This window comes from Hyla sarda, chromosome 8 (assembly GCF_029499605.1).
Source record: "Hyla sarda isolate aHylSar1 chromosome 8, aHylSar1.hap1, whole genome shotgun sequence".
NCBI classification, from domain to species: domain Eukaryota; kingdom Metazoa; phylum Chordata; class Amphibia; order Anura; family Hylidae; genus Hyla; species Hyla sarda.
In genome coordinates, this window is record NC_079196.1 from 98,596,898 (window position 1) to 98,623,163 (window position 26,266).

Here is a 26,266-nt window from a genome sequence, read left to right on the forward strand (position 1 = left end):
GCTGGGTAAGGGGCCCCATAAATTTCTGATGGCAGCCCTGACGAAGAGAGAAGGACGGAGGAGATCTTCTACATCAGCTTGTGCCTTCATGCGTGTGGAGGCTTGAGAAAGACATTGTCGAGTTGTTGGAGTTGTTCCTTTCAGCAGGAGAGAAAGTCTTGGAAAAGAAACCACAAGTTACAGTATTTCCCTTGGCGTTTCTGTTGGCACCGGCTCCAACAGAAGAGGCATCAACCTCCAAAGCGAAGGGCTTCTCCGGATCAGGTCTAGAAAGCCCTGGAGCAGAGGAAAATACAGACTTTAAATAGGTGAAGGCCTGTTCAGCCTCAGGAGGCCATGACTTGGGATTAGAGACCTTTTTAGTGAGAGCCACAATCGGGGCAACTAAAGAAGAGAAATGTGGGATAAATTGACAATCGTAGTTAGCGAATCCCATTGAATAGCCTGTAGGCCAGAAGGACGAGGCCAATCCAAAACCACAGACAATTTATCTGGATCCATCTGCAGGCCTTGATGAGAAACAATGTCACCGAGAAACGGGAGACTTGATTTCTCGCATAGACATTTCTCCAGTTTGGCATAAAGATGATTTTTCCAAAGGCGTTGAAGAACCTGACGAACATGAGTTCAATGCTCCTCTAAGTTGGTAGAGAAGATCAAGATGTCATCTAGGTATACAACAACACAGGTGTAGAGAAGATCTCGTAAAATGCAATTGACAAATTCCTGAGGAGATTCGAGGTACAGAAGAAGAACAGCAACTCATAGTCAGGATAGCAGAAGGTCTGGGCAAGCGGCACTGGTGCGTGGTCAGGAACGAAGCAGGAGGTCAGTAGGCAGGTGGCACAGGTGCAAGGTCAGGAATGTAGCAGGAAGTCAGTAACAAGGAAAGGCAAAAGACAGTAACGCTTTCTCAATGGCACAGGGCAACAAAGGTCCAGCAGTTATGTGGGGTAGGAGCAGGAACTTATGGAGAAGGCACAGGTGAACACATAATTAAGGGCGTACTAACCCTTTAAATCTTAAAGCTCCGGCGCTAGGAGACGGGGACACACGCGCCGGAGGTTAGAGGCAGGAGAGGAGGTGGCAGAGGACCGGTGTGATTGATGGGCTGGGATTCGTATGAATCGCGATGCGAGCCCCAGCTGCACCAACAACAGCAGATGACATGGAAATGCGCTCACGCACAGGCAGCCAAAGCGCAGACCGTAACAAGTACAAGGCTTATACAGTAACCTGACCTCTATGACAGAGGTGACTGTGGAACTTTAGTGCAGCTGACAGAGAAACGAGAAGGAGATTACATCTACATCTTCCTTATCTAAGTCCTTACAGTTTACGTGAAATGTAAGGACTTAGATAAGACTGCTTTACAGATCTTCACAGGGAAGAAAGATGTACATGCTGTTGCAAATACAGAAGATATGCAGGTACTAAAGTAAAAGGTTATGTTATGGAACATGTACTTGCACATTGCACACGTGCTCATTTCCTAAGTGGGAGTGATCTTCATTATAGGCTGCACAAACTCCCTTCTGGTGATTTGTGAGCCTCCTTTTTATTCTGCCTAAGGGTCTATTCACACGGGTGGAATTTTTGCACCCATTCCACTTCCTTGGGTGGTTTCTGGCTTGTGCAGATTTTGTGTGGAATTGGTGCGGAATTTGTGCTGAAATTCCACATGCGGAAATTCAAAGGTTTGTAATCCTATAGAAGTCTATTGGGCTTTCATGTACGGCGGCATTCAGCAGGTGGAAATTCTGCTGTGTGAATAGGCCCTAAAGGTCTATCCACATGGCAGAATTTCCACTTGCAGAATTTCGCTTCAAATAAAAGGCCAATAGATTTCTATGGGATTCCGCACTCCCATTCACACTTCTGAATATCCGCATGGATTCCGCAGAAGCCAGAAACCGCCCAAGGAAACCAGAATTGGTGCAGAACCGCCCAAGGAACCAGAATTGGTGCAGAAATTCTGCAGTGTAAATAGACCCTAAGGGTCTATTCACATGGCAGAATTTCCGCTAGTGGAATTCTGTCTAAAATTAAAGCTCATTTATCAAAATGTTATCAAAAAGATTTATCAAAACCTGTCCTGAGGAAAAGTTGCCCAGTTGCCCATAGCAACCAATCAGCTCACTTCTTTCATTTTAAACAAGGCCTCTGCAAAATGAAAGAAGCAATCTGATTGGTTGCTATGGGCAACTGGGCAACTTTTCCTTTGCACAGGTTTTGATAAATCTCCCCCATAGACTTCTATGGGATTCCGCACTCCCATTCACATTTCTGAATTTCCACTTGTGGAATTCCGCAAGCGGAAATTCTGCTGTGTAAATAGACCCTAAGGGCTTGTCCACACTATGGACATTCAGCCAATGGGTCATTCCACTGGCTGCATTTCTCTTCTGCAGGCACCGATGAATACTTTGACGGTAGGACCGCATGGACAATTTTGCTGCTGGAAGTCTGTGGTCCAAACAGAACAACAGAATTTCATTAAAAACAATGGGATTCTGCTGCAATTTGCAGAATGTCCGCAGTGTGAAAGAGCTCCGAGGGGCAGCAATATACAGATAGGCCCCATTCACATAGTGAAATTGTTCTCATTACTGGTAAGCATTACTGGTAAGCATTACTCAGTAAGCAAGGGCCAACAGAACAAGCCGATGTTAGGACCGCCAACTCAATAGAAGGCAATGCATTTTTGAACGGATTCTGCAGAAAGAATTGTCATATTAATTTTTTCTGTGGAATCTGGAGTCCGGAACTTTTTTAGTGTGAATGGAGCAAATGAATCCCATTGGAAAGTCTTCTTCAACTGAATTTCTGAGCAGAATTTTTTTGTCGGATTTCGCTAAGAAATTCTGCAGTGTGAATGGGACCTTAGTCAGCAGCTTCTAACACAGTGAAATAAATGTGACAGTTTGCTCCAACTACATTGCAGTAGCAAACTTGGCCCAGATGTTAGCTTGGAATTTGGCGTTTTTTTCTTGAAATTTTGACTTTTTACCTCCCATAGATTTCTATGGGGGCTATACAGTTTACAGTAATCTAAAGAGATAGCTTTATATTGTATACAGTGTGGACAGATGTCCACTTACCGTACCCTCCTGGTTCCTGTCTGTACTGGAAGGACTGTAGAAGTATGTGACAGACAAGAACGAGGAGGGTGAGAATAAGGCTGTGTTCACATAGTGAGTTTTTGACATGCCTTTTTGGTTAAATAAAAGACATGTTAAAAATGTAATGTGTGAACACAGCCTTCATGCACTTTATGGGCGCTCTTCCCTGGGGAAGTGCATGAAGGCTGTGTTCACAAAAATGGCGCACCGAGCCTGGGCTGTAGCAGGCTGACGTTATTTAGGCTGGGGAGGGCCAAAATAAATGGCCCTTGCTACCCTGGTACTGATACTTGTTTTGTATCTGGCTGGTTATTGTAAATAAGAGGAACCCCACAGATTTTTATTTTTTTTATTTAGAAAAATGCCAAAAAGGCCAATGTTAAAACCCCATGGTGTTTTTCGTGACTTTTTTTTTTTCTCGTATAGAAGCCTATGAGAGAAAAAACACCAAGATTCTGAGATTTTAGGAAACAGCCAGTTGGCCAAAAAGCAACAATGAGCAATGAAAAAATGCCAACGGAAAAAAACATGGGTTTAATGTTTATATTTCCCTACTGACTCTCATCTAACTTCTGGCTGTAAAATTTGACATTTAAGTTTTTTTTTTTTGGCATTTTTTGTAACAAAAAAAACAAATGGAAACCTAGCTTTAGGGTCTATTCACACGTACAGTATTCTGCGCAGATTTGATGCGCAGGATTTCAAGCTGTGTTCCGTCATTCAGTTTACATTGAGATCTGCAGCAGAAAATCCTGTGCATCAAATCTGCGCAGAATACTGTACGTGTGAATAGACCATTAAGCAGGTTCTTACCTTCCCTGTGGCTTTTTTGCAAGTCCAGAACCACACAAAGTCACACAATTGGATGACAATTAGAGTATCATTCATTTAGCAGTAACATAATTACTTGACTTAAAACAACTTAAATATTCCAGGTTTGCCCTATTTTGCCGTCTGACAGTGTTATATGGTCTTTTTGGGGTTTTCTTGTCACAAGAAATTGCTTTCATTATTAGTAATCCGCTACTATCTCACCATTTCAATTAAAAGTATATATTATAGAATTGCTCTGTATGCAGTCCTAAAAGAGAACTTACAGTGTAAAAGCATACTACTAAGTAGACAGCTATTCTAAGGTTCGAGAGGACTTTGCTGAAGGAGATTTCCGTAGATAAAGGCCTTTCCTGGTATTAGTAGTTGCCTATACACATCCATCAGCGCTGTGCCATCACATTTACACCTTTTTATCATCACGGCATTGCAGTAAACGATACTAGAAATAACACCTGCCATATCCATTCCCAATATCTCAAGAGAATATCTTACCTGGGAAAAGGTCAGTGCATCTCATGAAGATCTCCCAATAGATCAGACCCAGAGCGTACATGTCCACTTGTTTCAGTGCAGACTCACAGTCTCTCAGGTTCACCGCCCCTTCTAAGACCTCGGGCGCCATGTAACGGATAGTGCCAACCTGCAGAGGAACAACGCATTGTCATAATCCGACTACAGTGAGGAAGATGCTGTGTCTAGTATAAACCCAGGACTAGATAATGATTCTACTATGCCCACAACATTTGTGTTAGGGCAGTGGTCTCAAACTGTGGCCCTCCAGATGTTGCCAAACTTCAACTCCCAGCATGCCCGGACAGCATGCTGGGAGTTGACATTTGGCAACATCTGTAGGGCCACAGTTTAAGACCACTGTGTTAGGGTATATTCACACTTAGCAGTTGTTTAAGATGTTATGCATGTGCAGCCAGTCATTCCAAGACTACACCATGGATAATAGTAGAAGTGAATTCAGCTTTTTTCAAATGCAGCTTTTACTGACTCTCAAATGCTACATGTGAATACACACTTATCATACTGTGGTAACGGGATGTGATGAGGTCAGATGTTGTTACCCTAGGGGCAGATGGCATTAACCCCTTGTATTCGTGAGGCCAGGGCATGGTTTATCCTCGATACCACCTGAAGGTATACCGCTGGATCCTGGGCTAGGCACGGGGGGCAATAATGACTCTGACGCCAAGTTACGGATAACTGTAGCTTTACTGAGGGTAGACAGATGGTAAAGTCTATACAGTTCAGCCATTGCCCACGGAGGTGACCAGTGACTCAGAGACCTTAAAGGGGTACTCCACTGGAAAACATTTTTTTTTTACATCAACTGGTGTCAGAAAGTTAAATAGATTTGTAAATTACTTCTATTAAAAAAAATCTTAACCCTTCCAGTACTTATCAGCTGTTGTATGCACCACAGGAAGTTCTTTTATTTTTTAATTTCCTTTCCAGTCTGACCACAGTGCTCTCTGCTGACACCTCTGTCTATTTTAGGAACTGTTCAGAGAAGGAGAAAATCCCCATAGCAAACCTCTCCTGCACTGGACAGTCCCTGAAATGGACAGAGGTGTCAGCAGAGAGCACTGAGATCAGACAGAAAGGAAATTCAAAAAGAGATTAACTTCCTCTGGAGCATTCAACAGCTGATAAGTACTGGAAGGATTAAGATTTTGATATAGAAGTAATTTACAGTAAACATCTGTTTAACTTTCTGGCACCAGTGGAATACCCCTTTAAGGGCTTGCTGGGACTTGTAGTAGATATGGTCAAATTAATGCAGGCCATGTTGACTTATCAAATGATGACTGTGACTGATGACTGATTGACTTGACTGATGACTGACAATACTGAGACTGTGGTTACTTGTAGCTGCTTGTAGCTGCATACTGCATACTAAGACTTAATGTTTTTGCACCCACCGAATAGGGTACATTCCGTTTAACATGTTTTTTATTGTTTTTTTTCAAGGAGTTAATTAAAAGGAACAATGTAACAATGAGGTTGCAATGTAATATATAACAAATAAGTATGCTTCGTCCATATAAAGACAATAGGGGACATTCCCAATAGCGGATGCGGACACACCCGATAGGGGACAATAGGTCACAAAACATTCCTATTAGGGGACAATCAGGCTTATGTGCTGGCCCTACCTTGTACACAGGGCCGCCATCAGGGGGTACAGTCAATACCTCAGTAAGGGGCCCAGACCCCCACTGCACCCCCATGCGGAAGCCCCAGCATAGAAGCACAAGACCGATGTTTAAACAGTGGTCTCCTGCTTCTGTACGTCCGCCGGCCACATCATTCACCCCCCTCCTCCCCTGATCCCCCCCATGCCACTTTATTCCCCTGTGCCAAATCACCCCCCCTTTTATTACCCCCCTGTGTCAAATAATTTCCTCTTGATCCCCCTGTGCTATTTAATTCCCCCTCTATCCCCCTGTGTCACTTAATAAAGAGGGGGTGATGAATTTACACAGAGGGTAATAAAGGGGGAATGAAATGTCTCAGGGGGATCAAGAAGAAATGATATGGTACAGGAAGTAAGGGGGGGGGTAATTTGGCACAATGCACAGGGGAATAACATGGAAAGGGGAAATAAAATGATACGTGGGAGGGATAAGGAGGGATTCTACTGTAATATTTCATTTTATCATGTTTTATAGGTAATTACACTCTGGAGTGGGTACAGTACACTGTCATTTAGGAAGATTTTTAAGCCTTTTTCCCCAATAAGGGACATCTCTCAATAGCGGCACTTTTTTATTCCCCGTTAGTGTCCGCTATTGGGAGGTTCTACTGTATATACTTCTGTTTCTGGTGCACATGTCAAGTATTAAAAAGTGTTGCAAAACATACAGAACACACTACTTGCAAAATCTTTCAGAAGCATCTTAGTCACATTTGGAGATTAATGAATTAATCGAATTCACCAATACACCTTCACTGTGTAATACTTAGGGGGGTAGTTATCATCTGAAATTTTTTTTTGAACTGGCGAAAATGGTAAATTTTGCGATTATTTGTAGTTTTCCCAGGCACTCATAAAAGGGGCATGTCCGATTATATCTCAAAAGATTTATGGCTGTCTATGCTGGCAAAACAGAGTAGACTGCTGTCGAAATTATGGAGGCACAGATTCTGGATTTATGTAAATGCTCTTGGGGGTCCTGTGCGCCAAGGGAGGCCCCCTCATTGTAAACTTAGAATACCAGTCTATAGGTATGTTTACACTGAGTAAAGTTGTCTAGCTGTTTTAAGAACAACAATAAAACTCCATTCACATAGTGCCAATGTTTTTTCTTCTTCTTTCTTTTAAGTCTCTTTGAAAAAGTACACCAAACTGCCATGTGTCCTCCACAGGCATTAATCACATATTTATCATGCATTTTGGGAATATGTTGCAGATAGTTTTTGGTAAAGTGACCTTGTGTGTACTAAACAGAAGGCAAGCCCTCCAAGGACAACATGTTCTCAGATGATATCCTAATCTTAGTGTATAAGAATGTTCAGACTGAGAACTATATGACACTTAGGATTTTATCTATAGTATTTTAACCCACAAAATTGAGATATAATTGTTTTCATTTTTAACATCATCCCTAGAGATAGTTAAAGGGGTACTCCAGTGGAAAACAACTTTTTTAACCCCTTAAGGACCGGAGGTTTTTCCGTTTTTGCATTTTCGTTTTTTGCTCCTTGCCTTTAAAAAATCATAACTCTTTCAAATTTACACCTAAAAATCCATATGATGGCTTATTTTTTGCGCCACCAATTCTACTTTGTAATGACGTCAGTCATTTTGCCCAAAAATCTATGGTGAAGCGGGAAAAAAAATCATTGTGCGACAAAATTTAAAAAAAAACGCTGTTTTGTAACTTTTGGGGGCTTCCGTTTCTACGTAGTACATTTTTCGGTAAAAATGACACCTTATATGTATTCTGTAGGTCCATACGATTAAAATGATACCCTACTTATATAGGTTTGATTTTGTCGGACTTCTGGAAAAAATCATAACTACATGCAGGAAAATTAATACGTTTAAAATTGTCATCTTCTGACCCCTATAACTTTTTTATTTTTCCGTGTATCGGTCGGTATGAGGGCTCATTTTTTGCGCCGTGATCTGAAGTTTTTAAAGGTACCATTTTTGCATTGATAGGCCTTATTGATCGCTTTTTATTCATTTTTTCATGATATAAAAAGTGACCAAAAATGCACTATTTTGGACTTTGGAATTTTTTTGCGCGCACGCCATTGACCGTGCGGTTTAATTAACGATATATTTTTATAATTCGGACATTTCCGCACGCGGCGATACCATTTATGTTTATTTTTATTTTTATTTACACTGTGTTTTTTCTTTTATGGGAAAAGGGGGGTGATTCAAACTTTTAATAGGGAAGGGGTTAAATGATGTTTATTCACTTTTTTTTGCACTTTTTTTTTGCAGTGTTATAGGTCCCATAGGGACCTATAACACTGCACACACTGATCTTTTACATTGATCACTGGTTTCTCATAAGAAACCAGTGATCGATGATTCTGCCGCATGACTGCTCATGCCTGGATCTCAGGCACTGAGCTGTCATTCGGCGATCGGACAGCGAGGAGGCAGGTAGGGGCCCTCCCGCTGTCCTGTCAGCTGTTCGGGATGCCGCGATTTCACCGTGGCTATCCCGAACAGCCCACTGAGCTAGCCGGCATGCTTTCGGTTTCACTTTAGACGCGGCGTTCAACTTTGAACGCCGCGTCTAAAGGGTTAATAGCGCGCGGCACAGCGATCAATGCCGCGCGCTATTAGCCACGGGTCCCGGCCGTTGTTAGAGGCCGGGCCCGAACCGCTATGACTCGGGGCCACGCCGTGGCCCCGCGTTATAGATCGGGAGTGGACACATGACGTTCCAGTACGTCATGTGTCCTTAAGGGGTTAAATCAACTGGTGCCAGAAAGTTAAACAGATTTGTAAATTACTTCTATTTAAAAATCTGAATCCTTCCAGTACTTATGAGCTGCTGTATGCTCCACAAGAAGTTCTTTTCTTTTTGAATTTCTTTCCAGTCTGACCACAGTGCTCTCTGCTGACACCTCTGTCTATGTCAGGAACTGTCCAGAGTAGGATAGGTTTGCTATGGGGAATTGTTCCTGCTCTAGACAGTTCCTGACATGGACAGATGTGTCAACAGAGAGCACTTTGGTCAGACAGAAAAGAAATTCAAAAAGAAAAGAACTTCCTGTGTAGCATACAGCAGCTGATAAGTACTAGAATGATTAAGATTTTTAAATGGAAGTAACTGACAAATCTGTTTCACTTTCTGGCACCAGTAGATTTAAAAAATATGTTTTCCACCAGAGTACCCCTTTAAATTTTGACTACAATTTACAGGTGTATTCCCAACTTGCAAAGTTACCTCATATACAAAGGTGAACAGATAATAAGCTGATTGATCATAAGAATGGAGGAAAATTATGCCCGAAATTAATGGTCCACACTGTGCTTGTGCGACCATCGCTCTGTTCATTCTCTATTGGGTTTTCTAACATTGTCAAGCACTGAGCTAAATTAATTTGGGGGACAGTTTTCCTTTATTCTCATGATTAGTGGGTGTCTTAGGCAAAGTTCACATCAGCATTGTGCTCTGTCCCATTCAATTTTATTTATTTTTTGCGCCAAACAAAACCTGAGCACAGTGGGCAACATCGGGTGCCAGTGAGTCCCATTTAGCAGAGAATTTTTTTTTGCTTGCAGTCCTGTAATTTAGATGGACTCAATGACGGAGCTCTTTACAACAGAGGACAACGCTGATGTGAATGAGGCCTTAAGGCTAAGTTTTCCGAGCGGTGGAAACATGTTGCACGGAAATCCTGATTGAGGCATCCGCAGACACAATGAACTTGTTCATTTGTTTTGCGGATTTCACTCGATATATTGATAAGTTTGAATAAATCTGTTTACATCATTTTTTTGTCCCTTTTCTTTCTCCTAAGCATGCTCAGTTTGAAAACTGGATATAACCATAAAGTAAAAAATCGGATGTGAACCGATGCATACTGAGCCCATTTCAGCACCATAGACAATAATGTTAATTGTTATCGTACGTTAGAGTTCCCTTTATAGTAAGGTTGTTTGACTGGACACAAAAATAGTTCATGCTATGGTTTTTCAGGCAAAATTTTTTTATAAATTACTGTGAACTGAAGCAAACTGAGATGACCTGATCAGAACAATGCCCTATAGACATCAATGAGATCACTTCATGTCAGTTTTTTTTTCTTGGTCGTTTCACTCAGAACACAGCAGAATACCAAAATGCTGATGTCAAACTAACCTTACTGACTCTTATTTGTCTGATCGGTGGGGGTTCTGATTGTTGGGCTATGTTCACAAAACGCCATAGTTTCAGCATCGGAGGGAAGTAGGGATGCATAGAATCTCTACTTCCCTCCTCCGCCATACAGTATCCAGTGCAGCATAGCTGTGCTGGAAACTGTCTTTGCCAACATTGAGACTGAGCTGTGCTTGCAGCTATACAGTTCTGCGCACTGCTGATGCTGACCAGGAGATATACATCGTATATCTCCTGCCCAGCAATAATTTAGTGTGAAACAGCAATGTGTATATATTGCTGGTTCACTGTAACCCCTTGCAGGACTGAGCGCCATGCGCCAGCCCAGCAGCTAAAGAGTTCACCAGCACTGCAGCACTTTCGGGCTATACAGTATATCCAGCTACTCTGTTTCCCCGAAAATGCACCCTACCCCGAAAATAAGCCCTAGCTGGATTATTGGGGTGGGCTGCAATATAAGCCCTACCATGAAAATAAGACCTAGGGCCAGGGGTACTCAACTGGTGGACCGCGGCCGCCAGTAATGCGATGCGGACCCCCCCCCCGCCCCCACCTTTGGCTGGTCCCTTGGTAAGTTAAATGAGCCGGGGCAGGGATGCTGTCGCTTTAAAATGTCTACGCGTATGCACGCCCGACGTCACGGATGTGTCCCTGCCCCGACTGCTACCGGTAAGCAGCAGGGAGCTGCAGCTTCAGTTGCGGACGCTATGAAGGTGGGGAAGTGCTGGTTTATTATGGCAGAGGGGTGGGGGGCACTGTAGGAGTGTGGAGGATAATGGGGGAAGGGGAGGATGGGGGGCTGTAGCAGTGTGGAGGATGGGGGGGGGGGGCTGCAGGAGTGTGGAGGATCGGGGGGCTGCAGGAGTGTGGAGGATGGAGGGCTGCGGGAGTGTGGAGGATGGGGGGCTGTATAGCAGTGTGGAGGATGGGGGCTGTGGGAGCATGGGGGGCTGTGGCAGTGTGGAAGATGGTGGGGGGGTGTGGCATCCTCCACACTGCTACAGCCCCCCATCCTCCACACTCCTGCAGCCCACCGATCCTCCACTTACCTCCCTGGCTGCTGCATAATGTGAACAGACCCTTCTGGTAGTGTTTTTCCAGCCACAGGCTGTCTGGGAATGATGGGGGTTGTAGTTTAGCAACAATTGGAGGCTCCCTGTTTAAGAAGACACTACATTATGGGCACTCTCAATTTTTCAATGTGTCATGTTTTTTTTATAATTGAGTTTTCAGGCTCAGTAGTGGAAACCGTCTTATAGACTGAATCTATTACTAAACCAGGGCTTAGCCCCCAAAACAGCTAGCCCTAATCCCCATATATTACCCCGGTACCCACCGCAACAGGGGTACTGGGAAGAACCGGTACCAACAGGCCTGGAGCATCAAAAATGGCACTCGTGGCCTTAGGAGGTAACAGTCTGTCAATATTTAGGCAGGGGAGGCCCAATAACAATGGTCCTCGCCCACCCTGGTAACGTCAGGCTGTTGCTGCTTGGTGGTTTCTGGCTGAGAATGAAAAGACCGGGAACCTTTTGTGTTTTTCGAATGAATGAATGTATTTATTTATTTTAAAAAAACGCAAAGGGTTCCCTGACCAGAGCCACTAGCTGCAGCCTCTTCAATGTTAACATGGGCTGTAGGCTGGCTTCTACTTTGCAAACATCATACAGAGGAAATGATTTTCTTTTTGGAACACGGTGCTCTCTGCTGACATCACGAGCACAGTGCTCTCTGCTGACATCTCTGTCCATTTTAGGAACTGTCTAGAGCAGCATATGTTTGTTATGGGGATTTTCTCCTACTCTGGACAGATCTTAAAATGGACAGAGATGTCAGCAGTGAGCACTGTGCTCGTGATGTCAGCAGAGAGCTCTGTGTTACAAAAAGAAAATAATTTCCTCTGTAGTATTCAGCAGCTAATAAGTACTGGAAGGATTAAGATTTTTTCTTATAGAAGTAATTTACAAATCTGTTTAACTTTCAGGCACCAGTTGATTAAAAAAAAAAAAAAAATTCCAATGGAGTACCCCTTTAACCCCACGGCTCCTGTGTGAACAGCTTATCTGTAATCTATGGCCTATTCTAGGAATTTCAATTTTAAATAAAAATAATGGCACGATAACTATTTAGGGGAAGTCTTGAGCTTACAAGAAAAAGAGACAGCCCAACATTTATAGGGGATTTTAGGTAGCATAATATTAATTGAAACAAATAGAAATAGTTTGTAACACAAAGTTATTGAAACCTATCAGAGAATGTTTCTTTACCACCTGCTGTGGAAACACAAATCCAAACAGTTACTCAGTCTGGTGGGACACATGCATAGACTTTAACCCCTTAAGGACTCAGGGTTTTTCCGTTTTTGCACTTTCGTTTTTTCCTCCTTACCTTTTAAAAATCATAACCCTTTAAATTTTCCACCTAAAAATCCATATTATGGCTTATTTTTTGCATCGCCAATTCTACTTTGCAGTGACATTAGTCATTTTACCCAAAAATGCACGGCAAAACGGAAAAAAAAATTATTGTGCGACAAAATCGAAAAAAAACCCCCGCCATTTTGTAACTTTTTGTAACGTTTCTACGCAGTGCATATTTCGGTAAAAATTACACCTTATCATTATTCTGTAGGTCCATACGGTTAAAATGATACCCTACTTATATAGGTTTGATTTTGTCGCACTTCTGGAAAAAAATCATAACTACATGCAGGAAAATTTATACGCTTAAAAATGTCATTTTCTGACCCCTATAACTTTTTTATTTTTCCATGTACAGGGCGGTATGAGGACTAATTTTTTGCGCCGTGATCTGAAGTTTTTATCGGTATGATTTTTGTTTTGATCGGACTTTTTGATCACTTTTTATTCATTTTTTTAATGGTATAAAAAGGGACCAAAATACGCTTTTTTGGACTTTGGAATTTTTTTGCGCGTACGCCATTGACCGTGCGGTTTAATTAATGATATATTTTTATAGTTCGGACATTTACGCACGCGGCGATACCACATATGTTTATTTATTCATTTTTTTAAACTGGTTTCTTTTTTTTATGGGAAAAGGGGGGTGATTCAAACTTTTATTAGGGAAGGGGTTAAATGACCTTTATTAACACTTTTTTTTAAAAAATTTTTTGCAGTGTTATAGGTCCCATAGGGACCTATAACACTGCACACACTGATCTCCTATGCTGATCACTGGCGTGTATTAACACGCCTGTGATCAGCATTATCGGCGCTTGACTGCTCCTGCCTGGATTTCAGGCACGGAGCAGTCATTCGTCGATCGGACACCGAGGAGGCAGATAAGGGCCCTCCCGGTGTCCGGTCAGCTGTTCGGGGCGCCACGATTTCACCGCGGCGGTCCCGAACAGCCCGACTGAGCAGCCGGGTCACTTTCAGTTTCACTTTAGAAGCGGCGGTCAGCTTTGACCGCCGCTTCTAAAGGGTTAATACCGCACATCGCCGCGATCGGTGATGTGTGGTATTAGCCGCGGGTCCCGGCCGTTGATGAGCGCCGGGACCGACGGGATATGATGCAGGATCGCGGCGCGATCCCGCTTCATATCGTGGGAGCCGGCGCAGGACGTAAATATACGTCCTGCGTCGTTAAGGGGTTAAAGGGGTTATCCAGGATAATTTTTTTTTATATATATCAACTGGCTCCAGAAAGTTAAACAGATTTGTAAATTACTTCTATTAAAAAATCTTAATCCTTTCAGTACTTATGAGCTGCTGAAGTTGAGTTGTTCTTTTCTGTCTAAGTGATCTCTGATGACACGTGTCTCGGGAACCGCCCAGTTTAAAAGCAAATCCGCAAAGCAAACCTCTTCTACTCTGTGCAGTTCCTGAAACAAGCAGAGATGTCAGCAGAGAGCACTGTTGCCAGACAGAAAACAACAACTCAACTTCAGCAGCTGATAATTATTGAAAGGACTAAGATTTTTAATAGAAGTAATTTAAAAATCAATGTAACTTTCTGGAGCCAGTTGATATAAAAAAAAAAAAAAAGTTTTTTCCTGGAATATCCCTTTAATGTACAGTGGGGATCCAAAGTTTGGGCACCCCAGGTAAAAATTTTTATTAATGTGCATAAAGAAGCCAAGGAAAGATGGAACAATCTCCAAAAGGCATCAAATTGCAGATTAGACATTCTTATAATATATCAACAAAAGTTAGATGGATTTTGAGGTGTGTTTAGGATCATTATCCATTTGTAGAAGCCATCTTCTATTTAACTTCAGCTTTTTCACAGATGGCATAAAGTTAGCATCCAAAACTTGCTGAAATTTTATTGAATCAATTTTTCCTTCTACTCGTGAGATGTTCCCTGTGCCACTGGCTGCAATCCAGTTTTGATTGATCCACCCCCATGCTTAACAGTTGGACAGAGGTTTCTTTTCATTAAATTTGGTTCCCCTTCTTCTCCAAACATACCTTTGCTCATTCCGGTCAAAAAGTTCAATTTTAACATCATCGGTCCACGGAACTTGTTTCCAAAATGCATCAGGCTTGTCTATATGCTCATTTGCAAAGTGCAAGTGCTGATTTTTGTGGTGAGAACATAGAAGATGTTTTCTTCTGATGACTCTTCCATGAACACCATATTTGTACAAGTATCTCTTTATAGTGGAATAGTGTACCACAACTCCAGTGTCTGCCAGATCTTTCTGGAGGGATTGTACAGTCAAACGGGGGTTTTGAATAGTTTTTCTCACAATCCTGCGAGCTGTTCTGTCTGATATTTTTCTTGGTCTTCCAGATCTTGCTTTAACTTCCACTGTTCCTGATGACTGCAATTTCTTAATTACATTCTGAACAGAAGATATTGACATCTGAAAATGTTTTGCTATCTTCTTATAGCCTTCTCCAGCTTTGTGAGCGTCAACTATTTTCAGTTTCAGATTTCTAGACAACTGCTTAGAATAACCCATGGTGCTGATTGTTGGGGCAAGGTCAGATGAGTCTGGGCATTGAAAACCTTTGAGATTGACATCCCCTGGTCTTCCTAGATGATGATTGAGAACAATCCATTACACTGGCAGGTCTCAGCTTTGCAAAGAGGGCAGTGCATGCTATAAATTCTGCAGGGTGCCTAAACTTTTGCAGATGCCATTTTTTTGTTTTCTGTTATTTTGAAAGTGTAAATGATGGAAATAAAATCGAACTTTTGTTGACATATTATAAGAATGTCTAATCTGTAATTTGATGCCTTTTGGAGATTTTTCCATCTTTCCTTTCCTTGGCTTCTTTATGCACATTAATACAAATTTTTACCTGGGGTGCCCAAACTTTTGATCCCCACTATACACAACCTGTTCCTGCAGAACAGCTTCCTGAAGAAGCTGCAGTTTGAGCAGGCAGTAAGCATTCTCAGGGAACACTTTTCCTCAATATCAGCTTTTTAATTTACAATACCTTGCACTATATGCATTCTATAGCTGCATTGACATGGAACAATTTTTCACACAACCATAGACTCGTTCTAAGTATCTGGAATATTGGACTTTCCCAGTCCCAGTTTTAACATACAGTATGCCATCATTTTAAAATGTAAACTTAAAGGGGTACTCCGGTGGAAAACATTGTTTTTCAAATCAACTGGTGCCAGAATGTTAAACAGATTTGTAAATTACTTCTATTTAAAAATCTTAATCCTTCCAGGACTTATCAGCTGCTGTGTATTACAGAGGAAGTATTGTAGTTCTTTTCAGTCTGACCACAGCGCTCTCTGCTGACACCTCTGTCCATGTCAGGAACTGTCCAGAGTAGAAGCAAATCCCCATAGGAAACCTTTCCTGCTCTGGACAGTTCCTGACACAGAGAGCACTGTGGTCAAACAGAAAAAAACTATACAACTTCTTCTGTAGTATACAGCAGCTGATAAGTACTGGATGGATTAAGATTTTTATATAGTAGAAATTTACAAATCTGTTTAACTTTTTGGAACCAGTTGATTTGAAAAAAAAAAAAAAAAAATCCACAAACGTACCCCTTTTAATCACATATTCTAGGCTATAAGCTGCATTTACAGATGCAGACCATCACTTAAAATGTTTTTGTCATTATACAAAACTTTTGACATGTGGCAGAAGCATGTCAAAAGTCTGAGTGTACAGACCCCAACCGTTCACTACATACACCCGGCAATATTTAAAGATCTGTAGGAGTCTGAACTCTCAGACAATGACCAATCAAAACTTTTGACATCAAAAACATTTGATGTAAAAAAAAAGAGACTTTAAAAAGAAATTGACAGAAAATAGCACTTCTTATAGTTGACGCACTTACACTAGTATTTATTTATCTATCTATCCATTCATTGAAAGTCTCACCTCACTGATGGCTGCATTATCTTCATCTCCAGGCCTCACCAGCCTGTTTCCTGTCAGGCGCATGGACAAGCCAAAGTCACTGATAACACAGGAGCCATCACTTTTCACCAGAACATTGCGGCTGTTGAGATCACGGTGAGAAATAGCAGGTTTATAGTGATCTGTTTAGGAAGAGATTGACAAAGAATTGTTATATGCCTCCATGTGCATCTTATAGGTTTATAAAAGATTATCCATGATCATATATACCAGCCAATATTTATTCAATAGGGCTGTTTAATAAATCAGTTGCATGTTAAGACTGTCTAGTCTAAGTTTGCATCTTCTATTAGTTGGCAGACTTTCATGGGAAAAATATTTGCAAAAAGTGGGAAATGTTTGTTTCATAAGACCACCCGTTTCAATAAGACCACACCATTTTCCGGTAAATCAAGCCTCCTTTCAAGTGTGGCAAAAATGTGTCTATAAAATGTCACATTAAAAAAAATGTGGTGCAAGTCATGTAAGCTAGTTTTTATTTTTACGTGGACAGCTTTGATTAACTTCTTCTTTACCACTATTGCCACTTATGTAGTGACTGGGAAAAAACATGTGACCCAGAAATGTATATTATTGAAACAGATTAGTTAATTTTTATATAATCCAGATATTATTGTTTTTTACATTTGGGTACTGATGAGAATGATTTGCTATCTCGCTTTCACACCAAACTAGTATCCAAGTATGTACCGTACTTACATTATACCTGTAGACTAATACTGCTATTCTTACTCACTATGTGACTTTTCCTTCTTTGTATCTATTACAATCTGAACTCAGTACTCACCTCCTCGTAATAACTCTGTGTGCATATACGCCAGTCCCCTGGTAACCGAGTGTGCCAGGCGACAAGAGCCAAGCCAGTCATTAGTGTGAACACTTAAATACTTGCACAGAGATCCCTACGGACAACAGAAGAATTCAATGTATTTGTAGCTCATATGATTGCAGGAAAACATATTAGTAATGTTATTCATAAAGAGGCAGCAAAACAACCAAACTTTCTATACTACACAAAAAAGAGTAATATTTTACAATCTAGGAACAAAGCAGCATCTTCTATTATCTAAGCTTTGTGAGATTAGAAGAAAAACTGTCCCTTTTAATTCTGTTGCCATTGTCTTCTGGCTAACTTAAAAAAACAGTGTCCCTCGAGATCCTGTCTGTAAACAGGACAGAAAAAAGAATGTGCAACATTGTGGTGTCCAGTTGCATCCTGTTTTATTGGTTAATTTACCCATCAAATAAAATAGCATCTTTCAATGGGATGCAAATACACAGGATGAACCCAGCCTAGTTGTGTTTAAAGGGGTACTCCACTGGTCTGCGTTTGGAAGTAAATGGTCCGAACGCTATTTTCGTGCTGTGGGGGTCGGCTGTCATGCCCCCTCCCATAGACTTGCATTGAGGGGGCATGGCCGTGACGGCACAATGGGTGTGGCCAACCGCCGCAGCACGAAAACAGCGTTTGGAACATTTACTTCCATATGCTGGCCAGTGGAGTACCCCTTGAAAGGCTGGTGTGAGCATAGTCTAACTGAACAAAAGCGATGCAGGAGTTAGGCTGGGTTCACACCACATTTTTGCAATACAGTTCCCATATCAGGTTTTTGATTAAGGAATGGATTCCTCAAAACCTGACTAAACTGTACAAATGTTAATCCGTATACGGTTTAAGAAAAAAAAAATTCTACGTTTTTAACTTTTCACTCCATTATGAATAAAGTTTCGCTTGTTTGATTGAAATTCCAAGAAAAAAAAACTTTGCAAAGTCAAAACCCGTATGGTGAAAACCGGATGGAACCATACGCACATACGGTTCTGTATGGTTCCCCTTGACTCCCATGTTGAAAAAAAAACGTATACGTTTCAATAAGGTTTTTCACCCAGACCAAAAACCGTGGTAGGCTACGGTTTTGGGTACGGGAAAAAAAAAGACAATATGGGAACTGTATTGCAAAAACGTGGTGTGAACCCAGCCTTACTAAAGAGGTAGTATGGGAATCCCAGTTCCCTTTATTAATTATAATACATGCAGACTTCTGAAATGTATCAGTATCCTGAAAGTGGTGATCTTGGTTTATTTGCATACTAAAGGTATGTTGACACAGAGTATTTTTCAAGTGATTTGCGGTGTGGATTCCTCTGCTGGTGAGTTATGTTGAGATGCAGCATGCCCAATCTTTTTTTTTCCTGACATAGTTGTGATGATTTGGGAGACCCCAATACTTATTAAAGGTTTCGCCTACATATGTCTATTAGGGGGGGGGGGGGGGGCTTTCATCTTGACCCTGATATTGTAAACATAATATATATAATGTACCTCCCAACAGTTTGGTTGTTCAAAAAGAGACACTTATGTTTTGATGTGTGATGTCCCAGTACGGGATATGCATCTCACAGTCCTATCAGCTTGAGTCCTTGCATGTCCCCAGGGCTCACCTGCATTGTACCCCTATAATCTGTATAATTGTATATTGTGTGTAAAGGACCTTTGATATGGTCACATGGTTATTAGTCACATGATAATGGTTGTCACATGTTAAAGTCACATGTTTTGTTACCCAGAGAGCACCAGGTGACCCGTAGCTAGCCTATGGGCTCCGTGCTCAGCCCCCCTTTATAAGAGGGGGAGGTACTACAAACTCTCTCTTCCACCACACTTTCTGCTGAGGTCAAGTCCAGTTCAGACGTCTAAGAGCCAGTGTTCAGCACATCTGGAGGCCTCAAGCCTAAATTACAGCCACAAGTCAGTAAGTCAAGTCATCTATGTCTGCTGTCACTATCTTCAGTCAAGTCTATTATAGTCAGCGTGGCTGTGCTAAAGTCTGTCAAAGTCACTGCAAGTCCCAGCAAACTGCGAGGTCCCCTGTGTTACTGGTCACCTCTCTGGGATCCTGGCCTAGCTGTAAAGACTGTACCATATGTCTACCTCAGTAAAGATACCGTTAACCCTAACCTGACCTTGGACTATTATTTGCTCTGCGTAAACTAGGACTAGCGGTGCTACCGTTTGGGTGGTTCTGGGTAAAACCACGCCTTGGCATCACAAACATTTAGGGCCATCTGCCCCAGGGCTACAACATCTGCCCCATACACCTCACATGATGGCACCCCCGTGGCTCACCACAGATATACGAAAGGTCAATTATTTTCATTATTTTTATATTTATACACAACCAATAAACATATGTAAATGGTGCAAAATAGTAAGGGCTGTTCCCCAAGAGAGGGTAACTATGCAAATATTCACTGACATATAGGGGAAGATTTATCAAAACCTGTCCAGAGGAAAAGTTGCCGAGTTGCCCACAGCAACCAATCAGATTGCTTCTATCATTTTTTAGAGACCTTTTCAAAAATGAAAGAAGCACTCTGGTTGCTATGGGCAACTCAGCCACTTTTGTTGGTTTTGATAAATCTCCCCCATAAAGGTTGTTCTTTTCTGTCTAAGTGCTCTCTGATGACACCTGTCTCGGGAAACGACCAGTTTAGAAGAGGTTTGCTATGGGGATTTGCTTCTAAACTGGGCGTTTCCCGAGACAGGTGTCATCAGAGAGGATTTAGAAAGAAAAGAACAACCTTAACTTGAGAAGCTCATGAGTACTGAAAGGATTAAGATTTTTTAATAGAAGTAATTTACAAATCTGTTTAACTTTCTGGAGCCAGTTGATATATTAAAAATTTTTTTTTTCCTGGATAACCCCTTTAAGGCTTGCAGAGTAGGGAGCAGTCTTGGAAACCTCCCTCTGTGACTACTTCCCCTGGTCCCAGCGGCTATTTAAAACTATGATATCTCTGAAATACCTGAGCATCTTGGAGTAAATCATAATGTCCCGGCATCCCACTGACTGTATCTATTTTAAGCTGAACTTGGTTTGGGCAGCATGAAACAGGTGACGGGTTGTCTTTAAAGGGTACCTCTCATCAAAAAAACTTTTGATATATTATAGATTAATGTATGCAGAATAACTTTACAATTGCATGTTATTAAAAAATATGCTTCTTTCTATTTCATTTTCCACTTTGAAGAAATGACCACTAGGGGTCTCCCTACCAGTCCTGGCAGCAAGCATTTCAGACTCATGCTGGAGTCCTAAACACTACGAGCGGCCAGTCTGCTTTGTTCACAAAGGAGAACACTCAGAGGTGCCAGCCTGCTTTGTTCACAGCCTGTTTGGCCGTGAACAAAGCAGGCTGGCAGCTCTGAGTGTTTAGGACTCCAGCATGAGTCAGAAATGCTTGCAGACAGGACTGATCGGGAAAAATACAATAGAAAGAAGCATATTTTTCCTTAACATGCTATTGGAAAGTTATTCAACATTCATTAATCTAAAATATATCAAAAGTTTATTTGATAAGAGGTACCCTTTTAGCCCAGATTTCTTAAATCTCCTCATTATGGGTTAACATTCGGCACAGAAGGTTAAAAAGTAAGTAACACAAAGTGAAAAGTCTTATCTTTCTTACTATTTTCCAAAACAAAATGGAACAGCCATGTTCTGTAAGTTTTTGTCAAACGAGCTAAACTCCGCAGCAGACTGGCACCAGTATATAAACAGAACACATGCCAAATGTGCTTGTTCTCAGTATTTTTCTCCTTATCTGTACAATGGATTTTTAAAAGTCTATGCACTGAGTACCATTGTGTATACAGGAGCTTAACAATATTTTTGTGTCTGTCATAAACACAAACCTCTAGTAAGATGCTGGCAATCCATTTAGTGAATAGCACGTGTATGAATATTATGTTTGGCACGATCTAAGGCTGGGTTCACATCTGTGCTGGATGCTCTGTTCTGTTTTTAATTCAACAGCAGTAAACACAGTACATTAATGGGGTTCATCAGATTTCTGGTATAGTTAGAAGAAAGATGATACCTAGCACTCACCAGTAATGCACAGTGAAGATGTATTATGCCATAGTGTAGTACAAGGACGCGTTTCAGCGTGGGAGCCTTCCTCAGCTGTCTGCCTAGGCAGACACCTGAGGAAGGCTCCCACGTCGAAACGCGTCCTTGTACTACAATATATCCAGACCAATTTCCTCCAAAATGGGCAGAGTCAGGAAGGCGCTTGAAACCAAAGTGAGGGTAAAACTTCTACTTTATTCCCATAATCCAATGCGTTTCACGGAAGTTCCGCTTCATCAGGCATTCGTTGCCTGATTAAGCAGAACTTCCGCGAAATGCGTTGCACTATGGGAATAAAGTAGAAGTTTTACCCTCACCTTGGTTTCAAGCGCCTTCCTGACTCTGCCCATTTTGGAGGAAATTGGTCTGGATCTGTTGTCTGTGAAAGTTCGAGCGGCTGCTGAAACCCCACATTCTATGCACTTTTATCCATGGTTGTACTTGGACGTAGTACAACCCGACTTGGTAAGCGCACATTCACACTTCTGCGTTACCTTTACTCATTACGGTATCACACTAGGGAGCATCAGAACAGTAGCTGTGGATAGTCGAGAAAGGTGAGTGTACTTTGTATTTTATTTTTTAAACACCCTGAGTCAGTTATAAATAAAATGGTATTGTCGGAATAGCCCTTTAAAGGGGTACTCCAGTGGAAAACTTTTTTTTAAATGAACTGGTGCAAGAAAGTTAAACAGATTTGTAAATTACTTCTATTTAAAAATCTTAATCCTTCCAGTACTTATTAGCATCTGTATGCTACAGAGGAAATTCTTTTCTTTTTGAATTTCTTTTTTGTCTTGTCCACAGTGCTCTCTGCTGACACTTCTGTTCATGTCAGGAACTGTCCAGAGCAGCATAGGTTTGCTATGGGGATTTTGTCCTGCTCTGGACAGTTCTTGATACGGACCTCAGGTGTCAGCAGAGAGCACTGTGGACAAGACAAAAGAGAAGTTCAAAGAGAATTTCCTCTGTAGCATACAACTGCTAATAAGTACTGGAAGGACAAATATTTTTTAATAGAAGTAATTTACAAATTTGTTTAACTTTCTGGCATCAGTTGATTTAAAAAAAATGTTTTTCCACCGGAGTACCCCTTTAAAGATTGGCTCTTAGATGCAGTCATCATCCATCCTATATAACAGTAAGAAGCACCGGTCATTTTAAAATCCAGGACAGTTCTCATATTACACAGCTGCATTAAAATAGGACAAATGATGAAGACTAGACAAGACTTACATTTGCGTAATACTCCATTACTAGAAGGTATTCCAGACGCCCATCTGAAGTCACTCTCTCATCAGCCACAATAAAATGAGCTATGTTATCATGTTCCAGCAAAGGAGTGCGGTAAATACTCCTTTCATTGATGAAGTTCTGACGGTTGTTGAAAGAGAAGACTTTTACTGCCACTGGACGCTCATCCAATGATCCTTTGTACACCGAGCCATATCGGCCACGGCCAATGAGCTAAGGACATTAAAGAGAAATAAATTTCTTATTACTTCTTTGGTTAATTGTTTGATAATCTCATTGCTTAGTAATCTACTGAAAGCAATCACTCTTGTGTGACTAACCAATTACTAAGATTTAAAGAAATAAGTGACTGAACAAAGATTGACTGAAACCTGCATTAATAGCCGTGAGTGGTCAGTATCATCGTATGATAGACAGAGTAAGCATGTGGCAGACATTTCTATATATGTATAGTTCTTTTGTCTCAATGGTGGCCACAACATGAAATTTATATTTTTCACATTGGTGATTATTCACTTAAAGGAGTACTGCAGCCATAGAAACTTATCCCCTATGGGATAAGTGTCTGATCGTGGTGGTAGTGGTGGTGGTGGTGGTGGGGGGGGGGTCTCCCGTACGGGGACCTGGCATTACAACTGCTCTGCATGGCTAATCTTGCGCATAGGGGATTAGTGTCTATGGCTTACCTCTATCCTTACCTCTCTGATAACACAGCCGTCTAGTGCAGAAGCTCCAGTGGGCACCCTGGTCTCTGTTTACTAGCCACCAACATGTGACCACTGCAGCCAATCGGTCACCTCAGAGGTCACATGCAGTACAACTAGCAATGAAAGTAGTGTCTACAGCATAGCTGATGAATATAAGATTGCTAGGGGCCCCACTGCTAGGACCCCTGGGATCATTAGAATATGGATCCTGAGTTACCCTGTGTTGAGGAGGAGTTTGAATGTCATCTTTAAAATTATGTCACCAATACAGTGATCAAAACGTTTTGCTGGGTCTCATTTTGCTATGATGGGAACAATTGTTCAAATGACTGTTGTGATAATTAATAGTAATTAATTGTTGTACATGTTGCCTGTAGTTTGCAAATGGTGTTGATAACACAGCAGCGGGGACTAGATTTTCCCGCCCCACCCTATTAGTGAAATTGGAAGAACTCCAGTAATATGGAAAAATTGAATTTGTTATATTAATTAAAAGACTTTAGGAAAGTGTGATGTACTATTATACCAGTACAACAATATTGTTACAACTGATGCTTCTTTCAATGCACCCAATTGTGATATGTAATATGACTTCAGTTTGGCATCTAGTGGTTATAAGACTAAATAGGGCCACACCTGTCTATGGGTTGTATCTCTTATTGTATTATAAATCTATTGAAGGGAATGAGGCTGAGCTGCAATACCAAACACAACCTGTGGAAAGTTGTGTCACTATTCTTTGGAAGTGGACAACCATCTTGAAATCGCAAAATTAAACAGTGACTGACCTAAAGACCTTGTTCATACAGAGTTTTTTCTTCTGCTGCTCTGGAATACACATGAATTCCATATTGGTCCAACTTCTCACTTTTTGTGATAAGGAACTGAAATCCGCATCACAAAAACAGAACTGTCATTGGCATTGAGTAGAGCAAACCCATATCCTAAACAAGCATACAAATTAGAAGTCCACAGTAGAAATCCGAAGGTACATTATGTCTTGGGTTTCTCCCATGGATTCCAGAATAGATCATGTTGTGTAAACATACACTTATTCATAGTATGAGCAATTGGGTGTTTTACATTTTTTTATTCAGAGAAGAGAATGGAGTTCTCTATAAAACAATATAGGTTTTTTTTTTTTTTTTTAATCAGTCAAAATCTTCCAACATGACAATAAATTTATAGATTTTTTTTTATTTTTATTTATTTATTTTTTACCTCCAATAGCTTCAGGTTGTCCAGGTCCAGGGATGGCTCTGAGGTTGCAGCTTCCATCATATTCATACTGTGAAGACTTTGTTTACGGTCGTCTAAAGAAATGAAATAGAGGAGTCAAGAATCAGAGGATGAGTCCACTGAACTTACTGTGAAATTGGCACAATACCATTACATGTCTATCTTGATCATTGTAAGATCTGATAGATTTAAACCATGTATGGCTCTTAGTCTGCTTTACAACAACAGATATTTGTAAAAAAAAAAATAAAAAATCCATGTCACATATTGTCTGCACTTGTCAACTGCAGTTTTTAGCAATACTTTAAGTGCCCACTTTAAGGCCACTGATGTGCACCCAATCAATAAAAGCCTAACCCAGGCTACAGATCAAGGCAGAGTTTAATCTACAATTTGCCATTTTAATTATGACAATAAGCAACAACCTACATTAGCCAAATGACAAAATCTTTAGAAAAACCACATTTTGGAATTCCCATTGTTTGGTCAGCTTAAAGAGGTTGTCCAATCTTAAAAACCCATTTTCTAATATTATACATTAGGTTATAGATGGGGGGTCCCTTTTTCTGGATTTTCATCTGATGGCCATGTTAGAGAGCAGTTACAAACACAATTTCTCGCTCTGGAGGACGTGTCCTGCATTACACAGGCATCCTGCTGTATTGAATAGACACTGTGTAAGGGTACATTCCCACACGGCGTATTTGCTGCGTATTTGCTGCTGCGTATTTTATTTTCTCTGTTGAAGTCAATGGGTAGGAAAATACACAGCACCAAATACGCAGCAAATACGCAGCAAAATAAGCCGTGTGGGAACGTACCCTTATGATACATTTTCCCTGTCTTGGCACTGCAGGAAAACAGAACACTGCCCCACTGAAAATAACAACCGGGGTAAACCTTGTGGTAAGTTTACTGTAATGGGGCCTTCTATCAAGTAAAACTGCCAAAAATTGAAAAAATGACCAGCACTGCCACAGGTCATGGAGTGAGGGGACATTCACATTACAGAATTTCCGAGCGGAATTCTGCTCAGCAATTCCACTGCAGCAGCCTCGAACAAAGAACAAGGTCCAGCGCTGCTCCCTTTAAAGCGTAGCTTTTTACTGCATAAAACACCACAGGTACAAAAACGTAGTAGTCACAAGTGACGCGTTTCAGCTCGTCAAAGAGCCTTAGGCACTGCAGCAGCCTCATATTTTTTTAATGGGATTGTGCTGCACTGTGCACACTGCTGAAGTTCATAAAAAGAAAATTCCATGGGAGAGCATGTTCATTCTTTTAGCAGATCCGCTTGGATATTGTCACAGCGAGCGCTCCGGTCTTCACCTCCGGACCGGAGCGCCCGCTGCCTCTGTCCTCTGCTCCGGGGCCTCAGCGTCTCCGGGAGCGCAGGTCTCACAGTGGCAGGGACGCGGCTAGCGTGGTGGCTGGTCCCCGCTCACGCGCCGCGTCCCTGTTC

General features: G+C 41.4%; 1 protein-coding gene across 1 annotated transcript in view; it reads right to left on the reverse strand.

Annotated features, from left to right (window-relative positions):
* BMPR2 (bone morphogenetic protein receptor type 2) overlaps positions 1–26,266 on the reverse strand; it is a 187,838-nt gene that overhangs the window by 31,430 nt on the left and 130,142 nt on the right. The window contains exons 5-9 of the mRNA XM_056534226.1: positions 24,787–24,878; positions 22,841–23,071; positions 17,479–17,593; positions 16,653–16,813; positions 4,449–4,596 (exon numbers count right to left, since the gene is read on the reverse strand). Coding sequence (XP_056390201.1) covers positions 4,449–4,596; positions 16,653–16,813; positions 17,479–17,593; positions 22,841–23,071; positions 24,787–24,878 — 747 coding nt within the window. The remainder of the gene's footprint in view (positions 1–4,448; positions 4,597–16,652; positions 16,814–17,478; positions 17,594–22,840; positions 23,072–24,786; positions 24,879–26,266) is intronic.